Below are 12,053 nucleotides of genomic sequence, written 5' to 3' on the forward strand. Positions count from 1 at the left end.
AATTTTAACACCTATGTGTTCTATTGTACTATTGTCGTTGACATCTTTTGATGATCTGCTTCTATCACTGCTTGTTTGTCCCTACAACCACACACCCCCACCCCCCCCTCCACCTCTTTGTCTCTCTATCTCTCCGCCCCCCACACACACACCTTAAACCAGCTTATATTTCAACTCTTTCTTGGACTCGAACGCAAGTTCTGTCGAAGGGTCATGAGGACTCGAAACGTCAACTCTTTTCTTCTCCGCCGATGCTGCCAGACCTGCTGAGTTTTTCCAGGTAATTCTGTTTTTGTTTTGGATTTCCAGCATCCGCAGTTTTTTTTGTTTTTATTTAAGCATTTGGTCTTGCTTTGCAAGATTAAGTTCTATTGTGAACAAGTAGCTAATTTTCCTGCCATCATAACAATTTTACATTTTATGGCAAACTGCACTTAAAAGAACATCTACCTTTCTGGATTTTGTGTTCTCCAGGCTGAGCATTCTGGGCAAGCTTTTCTTGTCAGCATGTTTGAACTTGGGATGGGAGGAAGTTTCTCTTCACAAGCATTGATGTGACCAACCATTTGGGCTGCCTTGGCCAGCATAATTTGTTTCATTGACAAAATCAAGGCTATATTTCATTTATTATCTGAGATGCTGTTCTCTACATCTATGTCTGATGAAAATATAATTCTAAATTACCACATAGCACTTCTTACAACTGTCCATTAATCACTATTCAAAAATCTTGATTTTATGAATTATCAACTTTTATTAAAACTTACATTTATGCAGCCATTTGGATTCTCTGTTAACTTTGTGCTTTCAATATTTTATTATTGAGATGTTGTCAGTGCTATATAAATTTAGAATAAAAACAGAAAATGCTGGAAAAACTCAGCAGGTCTGACAGCATCTGTGGAGAGAGAAACAGAGTTAACGTTTCGAGTCTATATGACCCTTCTTCAGAGCTGGCAAACCTCCTGAGTTTTGCCAGCATTTTGTGTTTTTATTTCAGATTTTCAGCATCAGCAGTCTTTTGCATTTATCTATATAAATTTAACTTGTGTTATATCTTTTCCCTAATCTAGACATTGTGTTTCCTGTGCTGGATATTCTTCGTCTAGCTATGAGACACCCAGCAGTAAATGAACATTTCTGCAGTGGAAACTATAGCACACAGTTCAGCAACTACCTCTTAAACAAAATCAACCTGCAGGGAAAACCAGCAAATCAAATGCTTGTCCTCCGAACGGTCTGCAATTGTTTTTCTAGCCCATCGTATGGTTCAAAGCTCATGATGTCCTTGCGAGACACAGTACTTTCCCAAGCAATTGAAATGAGATCAACTAGCAACAAGAATGTTCACATAGCACTGTCCACTTTGATATTAAACTATGCAGTAAATCTGCATGCAGGAAATGATATTGAAGGTAAAGCAAATTGTTTATCCATTATTAGCGCAGCCATAGAAGCTGTCCAAGATTATGAAGCTATTTTCAGACTTTTGGTGGCTCTCGGGACAATTATTAGTAATGATCCTAATGCCTTGCAGCTGGCACAATCGTTGGGAGTTGATTCACAGATCCGAAAGTATTCTTCCGTAACAGATCCAGCTAAAGTTGGTGACTGCTGTAGATTAGTTCTGAAGGTGCTGTGATTGCCAATTATAGATTTTCATGGGTTATCGCAAAGTGATATCAATCTTGATTACATTGTTCCATAAACTCTGACAAATGAGACATATGGTAGGTAAAGAAATGCTGGAGTGTTTGATTCTTGTGATGGAACTGCCACAGAAGAAAAGTACAACATATAAATAAAATATTAAGAATAAATGATTTGCAGAAATGTGATTGTGTTTGAATATTTTACTTGCTGTACTTCTGAGAAGTTTCCAGTAAATTAAAACAGTTGACCTATCATTTTATATGAAAATCTGTAGATGGAAACATTCCGATTTCCCTCACTACAATTCCTTTTATTGGCCACTGAATAATTCTCAAATTAAATTGCTCTCTTAATTCCACAGACATTTGGGGAGGATTATAACCTGCTTTCAGGGATTCTCCAGTATGTTACCACATTCTTGTTGTCCAATTCAGCTCCTGTATGTAACATATTCACATGCTCGTTACAGTATGGAACCGCCACCATCTGTCATTAAATCTTTCATTGTGGAGGGAACATTCACCTTGAAATTTCTCTTCCCCCATCTCTTTTTCTGTTGGCTAGATAATGGAATTTTCCAAATGATGGAGAGTTGTAAAGTTTGGTCTTGTACGTGAAATACTATAATTACAGTTTTGCTGTGAAGACTGATTAATAAAATGAATTTAATCCTGCATGTGAGGTCATATAAAGGAATGCTGATGTTAATGGTCTGTGCACTGATCCAGAATAATTTATTTTTTAATCACAACTTGAATTGTCAAGAAATTCCTTTTCTACGTCAGCAGCTTGGAGAAAAAAAAGCATCCAATTCTTAACTTAAAAGTTTCTTTATTTTTGTCTAATTGTAATGTGAACCTAATATTAGAAATAAGTTTAATCAAACAAGAAGTTTGCTTTTTTTTGTCACAAGACCAACAGAGCTGGTGATGTGATCCATGAGTGCGGTTTATTGATTATTCTAGCTCTAAATTATCATTGTCCTAAAATGAATTTAACAGTACCTCAAACTGACCATTTAATTTACACATATCTTCTATTCAATTTCTATCCCTGTAGGAAAGAAATCCTCTTAAATTTATTACAGGGGCTACATAGAGTTTCCAGTGCTGAAACAGGCCATTCAGCCCAACTGTCTATGCTGGTGTATATGTTTCACATGAACCTCGTCCCATTCTGCCTCATGTCATCCTATCAGCATATCCTTATGTTGCAAAATGTGTTTGAGATAAACCATTCCTAACCTTGAGATATTTAAAATTATTTTTGACTACAATTAGTTTATTTTATTTCAGAACAATTAACAAAGAGCTGCTACTCGTATACTATAGTGCTTTCAGTGTTGTTGTGCTCCAGGGTGTATGTCTTGGGAAACGATCTGCAAGTTTGCAAATTTGATGCTAAGTTACATTTGACATTAAAGATAGACTATGCTCAACCACTACAAGCAGATCTTGTGCTGGAGTTTGGCTTGTGACTAGCAAGTAACTTTTAAACTAGAAAAGTGCAGCATTTACAAATCGGCAGGGCAAATGCTGAACATCCATACACCCTTCAGGGAGAAGTACTAAAACTGGTGGAGAAAGACAGATAAATTTAGGCAATTCTAGTGCATTGATCTCCAAAGGTTCATTACCAATGCTGTGAAGACGTAGCTAAAGGTAATACAGTTCTAGGATGCATTTATAGAAGAATTAATTAAGACACAGCATTGTTTTGTCACTGGGGCCTGACCAAGATCTTATACAGTTGGAATAATGTCAAGTTTCAGTGAAATATCTTGGAGCGCACCAGGGTTTATAATCTCAAGTTATACATGGTCAGCACTAAGATTAAATTTTATGAGGTGGTTCTTTTCCTAGAGAATAAAGTCCATGGGATTAAAGGGGTGGTGGTTGGGAGGCTAACATACAGAAAGTTGTGCAAAGTGGTGGCTGGTTATTTTTCAGACTGGAGGGAAGTATTCAACTTATTTATTTATATTAATGACCTTGACTTTAATAAACATGGTATGCTCAAAGTTTGCGGATGGCATGAAACTGAGGAATGTAGTAAACAATGAGAAGAATAACATTTCAGTTGGATATAAAGAGAGTTCAAATGAACAGACACATGGAAAATGAATAACACAAATTTAAAGTGACTCATTTTAGTTAGGCAACTTGAGAGACGATATGAACTAAATAGTACAATTTTAAAGTGGGTACAGGAACAAAGAGATCCTCAGTGTATGCATACAAATCTTTGAAATCATCAGGGCAAATTGTGAAGACGCTTGGGATTTTTAACTTTATAAATAGAAGCACTCACAAAAGCAAAGCAGTTATGCTAAACCTTTTTAAAACACTAGTTAGTTGCAGAGGTGCCCAATTCTGGGCATCACACTTTAAAGAAGGATAACAAGGCCCTGGAGAGGATGCAGAAGAAATTTACTAGAATGATGCCAATATCTGGGGCTTCCGTCACATGAAATGAAGGGAAAAACTAGGATTCTCCTTAGAGCACGGAATGTTAAAGGGAGATTTGATATAAAGATGTTTAAAATCGTGAAGGGTTTTGGGTAGAGTAAATAAGGAGAAAATTTACAGTGGCAGAGGAATCAGCAGCTGGAGGAACAACAGATTTCAGAATTTGGCAAAAGAACCAAAGGCAAACTAAGAGTTATTTTTTGTTTTTATGGAGCAAGTTATTACCTGGAATTTACTTGAAAGGATGGTAGAAGCAGATTCAATGGCATTGAATATATACTTAAAAGGGAATTATTTAGAGGGCTAAGGGGAAAGAGCAGGGGAATGAGTCTATTTAGGGAGGTCTTTCAAAGAGCTGACGGCCTTGACCAAATGGACTTCTGTGCTGTGTCATTCTATGATCCTAGGAATAGTGGACAGGCTGTCCATTTGCACAATGAGTGCTGACGCTTACTGAATTTGTAAATCTTATTTTAATTTCCAAATTGGACTTGATTTGATGATGCTTCTTTGCAAGTCTACATTTTAAATGAACATATGACCTTACTGGAGGTAAAATTCAACTTTGACTGGGATGGCAAAACAAGTATTACTGGATTGATAGCCTGTAACCAGCCCCTATTCCCACCCCACTCCCCCTTTCCGGATTTTTCTTTTCTATTTGCATCAATTTTAGATCCCCACTGAACTTGTTTTTTCCTCCCATTGTCAGCATCTCATTGTCCAAGAAAAATATGCACCCATCTCTCCAGAATACTTCATGTTTTTATGTTAAGTGAAAAGTTTTAGTCAAAGGGGTGACATTTATTCAAAATTGATGTTCTTTGGATGAAAGATAGTTGCTGAACTAACTTATTTTCCGCAAAGGACTGTCCGCAAGAATGACCCAGACCTTCCTGTCGCTTGCCATTTCAACACACCGCCCTGCTCTCATGCCCACATGTCCATCCTTGGCCTGCTGCATTGTTTCAGTGCAGCTCAACGCAAACTGGAGGAACAGCACCTCATCTTCCGATTAGGCACTTTACAGCCTTCTGGACTTGATCTGAAATTGTTGAACTCAAAGTTTGAACTCTCTCCTCCATCCTCACCCTCTTTTTGATCCTCTTTTTTCCAATAATTTTTTTTTCTTTTCCCACCTAAATTCTATTATTATTTTTAAAATTTATTTCCATCCATTGTTTTATCTCCACCTTTTAGCCTATTTCGATCCCTTCCCCCCACCTCACCCCACTAGGGCCATCTGACACTTGCTCATCCTGCTTTCTACCCTTAATCTCACCATTAGCACATCCTTTAGCTAATATCATCACCGTCAACACCCCTTTGACTTTTTGTTTATGACATCTTTGGCAATCTCTCCTTTGCCTCCACCTATCACTGGCCCTCTATCCAGCTCCAGCTGTCCCACACCCTTAAAAAGCTTATATTTCACCACATTTCTATTTCTCTTTAGTTCTGATGAAGAGTCATACGGACTCCGAAATGTTAATTCTGTCTTCCTCTCCACAGATGCTGTCAGACCTGCTGAGTTTTTCCAGCAATTTTTGTTTTTGTTTTGCTTTTAACTTATTTTCCTTTTTGGTGACCTGGGGAATAGATAAACCATGTAGCCGAGTACAAATGGTGGCAGTTTGCTCAGGTGCCTGGATGGTTATTGTGTTTCAGAATAATGCCAACAGTGCAGGTTTCATTCTTGTTTTGGCTGAGGTCATCGTGGGATCTGCCTCCTCGCTCTGCCACTGAGAATGGAAGGCAATGGCAAACCACCACTGACAAAAACTGCCAAGCTCAGGATATAGAATCAGCAGACAAGCCAAAGACCTGCTTTTGGACTGAGCACTCATGGAATTGGCTAACCTCACCAAAAACATCTTTGTTGGATGGTAAAACAGGCAATTTGTTTTTACAAAGGTCAGGATTATTTCAACATCAGGTATTTTCTCAGATCTTCATACGTTATGACATAATGGAGCACCTTATAAAATCCTCTACAGCCGTTGGACAATGGCCAGTTTAAACATAACCTCTTCTACCCTCAAGAACATAGATTAACCGCACGGAAACAACATCAAATAAAATACTGAAAAAAGCAACAAAAGTGCCAGATACTGTATCTTAGTTCATGATCGAGCTCTAGGTAAAACAACTCTTTGCAAATGAGTTAGTGGCAATTAGAAGCTGGAAGGTGTCCCAGAGTAGACAGCTGAGCACCAGCCTGTGACAGCTCTGAAGGGTCATACGGACTTAAAACGTTAACTCTGTTTCTCTCCACATCTGGCGGTATGCCAGATCTTTGGCGTTTTTCCAGCACTTTCTGTTTTCATTATAGCCTGTAACACAAGCAGGATTGTGATTTCATAATGAGCTTCCGTCCGTTTTGTCTAAATTATTTTATGACTTGTTTCTGTCTCCTGAAGGTGAGTGGGGGAGGTTTACAGGATTATTTCTCCCTAAAGTCATTGAGACAGCCAGCCCCGTTCAGAACCAGTTTCGAGCGCTCAGCTCGCGACCGCTTCCGGAACGCAAGGTCAGAGGTCAGAAGAGGGGCGGACCGGACGGGGTCACTTCCGGTCTGGGGGGCCCTGATGGCGGGTAAGAAATCGTCGAAAGACAAGAAGAGGAAACGCAGCCATGGAGAGGAGAGTCACAGTGAGAGGAAATGGCTCAACTCGGATTCGGGAACGAACGAGGTGAGCGCCCGGCGTAAAAAGCGGGGAGGAGGAAGAATCCAGCGAAGCGGTTCCTGTCTTCAACCGCTCCTCACCAGTCTCCGTTTCGCGACTCCCCTCACCACCCTTCCCCCACCCCCGTCTCCCCTCTTCCTCCTTCCCCCCCCCATCTTCCCCCCCCCCCGTCTCCCCTCTTCCCCCCCCCCGTCTCCCCTCTTTCCCCCCCCCCGTCTCCCCTCTTCCCCCCCCCCCCCGTCTCCCCTCTCCCCCCCCCCCCCCGTCTCCCCTCCCCCCCCGTCTCCCCTCTCCCCCCCCCCCGTCTCCCCTCTCCCCCCCCCCCACGTCTCCCCTCTTCCCCCCCTCCTCCGGTCTTCTCTCCCCCTCCCCACCCCCGGTCTTCCTCTCCACCCCCCTCCCCACCCCCGGTCTTCCTCTCCACCCCCCTCCCCACCCCCGGTCTTCCTCTCCACCCCCCTCCCCACCCCCGGTCTTCCTCCCCCTCCCCCGGTCTTCCTCTTCCCCCCCCACCCCCGGTCTCTCTCTCTCCCCCACACCCCCCCCCTCTCCCTTCTTCCCCCCCACCGTTTTCCCCCTTCCTCCCCTCCTGTTTTCCTCCTTCCTTCCCCCCTTGCGAACTTAGTGTTATCTTTTTCCTTAGTCAACAGTTTTCATTAGCACACAAGGAATAAAATCTTGATTATTTTTCACATTCTGAAAGAATATATTTAAGTTGTTGCATTTGCTAAGTTTTTTGCTTTTCTTACCACGGTTTAAATTTTGAAATTCTGTTCAGATTGTGGTTTCTTAGTTTAATTGATGTTTGAGGTCTTCCTTGTTCTATGTTCTAATTTTATAAATTAATTCCTTGCCTTTTATTCCCTTTTTTTTTTCCCCTAACCTGATGAGCCTTGAAGCTTTTTCCTATTTTGTATTTGTTCAAACCTGGTTCAGTATGTTTTTGGGTGAAGAGTTTAAAACAAGGATTTGAGAATGACTGCCTTGATCAGTAGCACTGTCTCCCAGGGTTGTGTGCAGACCTTCTTGCTGCATTGTTCCAGACAGGGCAGTATAATTGGGAGGTTTCCCTACAGCTTCAGGAATAGCAGTTGTTCTGTTATGTTTTTTCAGATGTTTTGGTACTCTGCCTTTAAAGTTCAGAAAGTTATATAGTGCTGTAATTTGTTTGTGGAGGTTAAGTTGTATTCGAAGAATAAGTAAATTAAAACTTTCTGATATACGTCTTTCAATATTGTGCACAGTCTTCCTATTCACATTTTCATATATGTAGCAGTTGGATTAATTTCTTTTGAATTTATGGAACATTGTTTTACAATTCCAATTTTTTTTGTCCTTAAAGTCAGGCAGACTTGCTTCAGAAAAAGAGATGACCAATGAGGCCAGTGACTTGGAAGAAGGGGGCCTTGATCTCAATGTTGCCTTGAAGCCAATCAGTTCATACATTTCTGACAGAAAAGAAATGTTAGAACAGTGCTTCAGAGTCATAGGAGAGAGAAAGCTTCAGAAAATGCTCCCAGATATTTTAAAGGTACTGTAACAACAAAATCATCTCACAAAATATGCCAGTGTACTGCATACATGAGTTTCTTTTTGTATTCTGGTTAAGTGAAACTCACTGCTTTCCCCAAGGGTATAAATGAGGAATGGGTTTTCTCGTCCAAGCACCTGCTTAGATTTTTTATTTTAATTAACATATATCGTGACCCCTTTTGACTTATTCTAATTCCTATCTCGTAAGTCAAAAATAAAATTTTAACAAAGCTTAATCTTTGTAATATGACCACTGATAACCCAGCTCAAATAAATAATAATGTACAGATGGATCTGGAAGAGATTGAATAGAAGTGGACTGTCAAGAGAAGATAGGAAATTAAGACACTGAACTAATCCAGAATTAATTTTAAGTAATGCTAATTGATCTTCTAAGGAGTTGTTCAAAGCTTTAAAAAATTGGAATTGCATAGATCTCAGAAGCTAAGACCTCTGACTGGGCTTGCCCATATAAAGCAACTTTGAGGCTTGTCCAGTGGCCAAATGCTTGAAACTAGTTAAAATTTTCCTTTCATGTTCAATGTATTTTGTCACACTTTGGTCATTTCTCTCTTTAGGAATGCCCAACTTCCTAGATCAGCTAAATTGCACAGGTTATAATCCAAATCAATTTTCATAATATCTGGAGTTGTGTTGTATTAGCTTTTGACCAGATAATACAGTGATACCATTTCCTGCAATACAATAATGGTATTTTGTCTCCAGCAGAACTGCTCTGTAGAAGAAATTAAGGCACTATGTTTGGAGCAGCTGACACTTTTATCTGATAAGAAACTTCTCCAAATTATTGAGGGTAAGAAGTAGCCTCTTTGTTGTAGCAATGGAAAAGGAAACAGCTGTTTGGCAGAAAATAATTTCCAATTTTTATGCATACAGTTTTGTACGTTGGCCTTTTATTGCAAGAGGGATGGTGTATAAAAGTAGGAAGTCTTGCTTCAACTCTATAGGGCCACATCTAGAATACTGTGTACAGTTTTGGTTCCTTACTTAAGGAGGGAAATACTCACATTAGAAGTGGTTCAGAGAAGGTTCACAAGGCTGATTCCTGGGATGAAGAGGTTATCTTATGATGATGGGTTGGGCCTATACTCATTGGAGTTTAGATGAATAAGATTTGATCTTATTGAAACATATAGAATTCTGAGGGGCCTTGACAGTGTAGATGCTGAGCGGATGGTTCCCTTCATGGGGGTACCTAGAACTAGGGGGCACAGTTTCAAAATAAGCGGACATGTGGAGGAATTTCTGCTCTCAGAAGTTCATCAGTCTTTGGAATTCTCTTCCCCAGAGAGCAGTGGAGGCTGTATGATTGAATATATTCAACGCTGAGTTAGACAGATTTTTGATCTACAGGGGAGTTGAGGATTATGGGACGATGTGGGGGCCGTGGGGTGGGAAGGCAGGAAAGTGGAGTTAAGGCCACAATCAGATCAGCCACTCTTACTGAATGGTGGAGCAGGCTTGAGGGGCCGAATGACCTACTACAGCTCCTATTTCTTGTATCTTTTTGAAGAAAGTCTGAACATTGCTCAAAGTATTATTCCTCCTCCCTTTCCTTACACAAGTGGTAATAATGAGTTTCCATTGCCTTTTAATAACTGTACATATAAAAGGCTAAGTTCAGGAGGAAACTAAAATGCTGCCTGTATGTGAAGTGTATATTATATTCTTTTGGACATAACATGGCTCAGTTATTTCCAGGATATCATATAAATACATAGAATAAATTAGTTAATACCTCCATTAAAATAGTAAAGGAAAGAACATTTCCCCAAGTAATTTCCAGGCATAATATAGATTGACGATCACAACATTACAGCCAGCTAGTTCAGATTTGGTTGCTGGAGACTTTTGTGTACAAGACTAATCATCTAAACATTATAAATTATCCTAAGTATGGTTGTAACCACTGAAAATGAAATAGATGTATTTACCTATGTTAAGGAGTATAATTAACTAGTAATTTGTATGGGCTGATGACATACACAGTGCTGAAAGATATAGAAAGCTAAATGATACAAGGGAGTATGAAAGAACCATATTTCTTAAGATGGAATAAATGGACAAGATTATATGCCTAGTTTTCAAGCTGAATTTGGGCATAAGCAGTCAGGGTGCTTGGCTGCTTTGCCAACTTATAAGGTCAGAAACACCTTGTGAGATTTGAAGTCTCAATATGGGAATAAACTGTCAAATCAGACTGTGCCATATGTGTTCGATCAACTGTTTTTGTTTTATTCACACTTTCTTGCATGTTGCTGCAAAGGAAGCTGTTGCATTTAAACATTAATTTTGCTTGTTACACTTTGGCAAATGCAGTACGTGTTACTCTACATGTGGACAGCATAGTTTTTTTTCTTTACAACAATATGGCACACAATCCCCCTGCCCTGCCCCCAGTATAGAAAGAACATGAAAGCCATAAAGAGAATTCAGGTTCAGAATAGGTGATACCAGGGAGGGGAAACTATTATGAGGGAAGGCTTGAGATTCTGGAATTATTTCTGTTTAATATGTGAAATGTTCATGTGTTATATTGATTTTTAATGTTGACAATTAAGCATTTAAAGGAACCATCATAACTATTAAAATGATTTGGCAATGCAGTAGAAATCATGGCAGAAACCTAATGCTCAATCCAAACATTAAAAGAATTAATAGATAAATCAAACTTATTAATTCTTATGATCTAGTAAATGTTCTGTTTTTGGATGAAAATTTCTAAATCTAACAACAGTTATACTTTATATTTACAAATTCGAATTTTAAATATTCCAACACAGCTCTAGGCTCCCAAATTAGATTGCAATATTTCATGCGATGTTTTTATTCTAGGTGATGACCTTGGTTCATCTGATACTGAAGAAGAAGTAGGAGAGAATGATAAGTACAAAAAGAAACTGGAAGCAGAAAGTCAGTAAGTATAGGTTTTAATTTTTCAATATTATAGTTTGGGTGTTTGAAGGTGCTTGCAGCATACAAAAACACTATTTGAATTTTTTCTGTGAAACACAGTTATATACATGCCTGTATATACACCAAATGAATTGAAGCAAATTTATTGTAATTAAATTACATTTTTTTTGTCCTTTTGAACTGTGTCTTAGCATGGGTTAAGTTAGTCTTGTCTGCATTTTCCTCATTTTGTATGTTGTAAGCCTATTAGACGGAGCTGTAGAGGTCTGTTACTTATTACACCGTTTCTCGTAACCTATATTCTATGCTTTTATAATGTTCTCTAATTGAATGAGACTGTTGAATGAGGAATTTCATGTGTCTCACAAATAATTGAACATTTTGTAGAATGTTCTTTTATGATGGCGAAACCACTTTGAAAAATGCTATTTTGCTTGTGTTTGTTAAGGGGAACATGGTAAGAAACAGCCACACCACTGATGGGATTGTTCAAAACCACTTTTTCACAAAATGGTGATGGAGCAGGGTAACACTTAGCAACTTCTAGACCTCAGTGTTTACCTGCAGACACCAAAAGTTGCTGTCGCATTTGTACAGTAACAACAATGACACTGACAGTTTCACTGTAATTCCAACTGCAAATTCTAGCCAATTATTTCTTTTGAAAACTAAAAATATCTTTGGTGCTGTGGGTATAAACTTTGGCCATGAACGCTCACTGCTTTGACTAATGCTTAGATGCAACCAAATGATGGAAAAAATCTAAAGCATGTTA

At 39.2% G+C, this 12,053-nt stretch overlaps 2 protein-coding genes across 8 annotated transcripts in view; both read left to right on the forward strand.

Moving 5' to 3' along the window:
- Positions 1–1,833, forward strand: part of plaa (phospholipase A2-activating protein) — a 56,038-nt gene extending 54,205 nt beyond the window's left edge. For all 5 annotated transcript variants that reach the window (XM_041185849.1, XM_041185851.1, XM_041185850.1 and 2 more), the window contains one exon: positions 1,074–1,833. In XM_041185849.1, the coding sequence (XP_041041783.1) occupies positions 1,074–1,642 (569 nt within the window). In that variant the 3' untranslated portion in view covers positions 1,643–1,833. The remainder of the gene's footprint in view (positions 1–1,073) is intronic.
- A 4,817-nt stretch (positions 1,834–6,650) lies between these two features.
- Positions 6,651–12,053, forward strand: part of LOC121277410 (caspase activity and apoptosis inhibitor 1) — a 32,804-nt gene continuing 27,401 nt past the window's right edge. The window contains exons 1-4 of one of the 3 annotated variants that reach the window (XM_041186840.1): positions 6,652–6,814; positions 8,151–8,339; positions 9,068–9,155; positions 11,198–11,279. In XM_041186840.1, the coding sequence (XP_041042774.1) occupies positions 6,710–6,814; positions 8,151–8,339; positions 9,068–9,155; positions 11,198–11,279 (464 nt within the window). In that variant the 5' untranslated portion in view covers positions 6,652–6,709. Of the gene's footprint in view, positions 6,815–8,150; positions 8,340–9,067; positions 9,156–11,197; positions 11,280–12,053 lie in introns of all 3 variants that reach the window. The other 2 variants (XM_041186841.1, XM_041186843.1) reach the window with 2 other exon arrangements.

The sequence above is a fragment of the Carcharodon carcharias genome, chromosome 4, assembly GCF_017639515.1.
Source record: "Carcharodon carcharias isolate sCarCar2 chromosome 4, sCarCar2.pri, whole genome shotgun sequence".
Classification (NCBI taxonomy): domain Eukaryota; kingdom Metazoa; phylum Chordata; class Chondrichthyes; order Lamniformes; family Lamnidae; genus Carcharodon; species Carcharodon carcharias.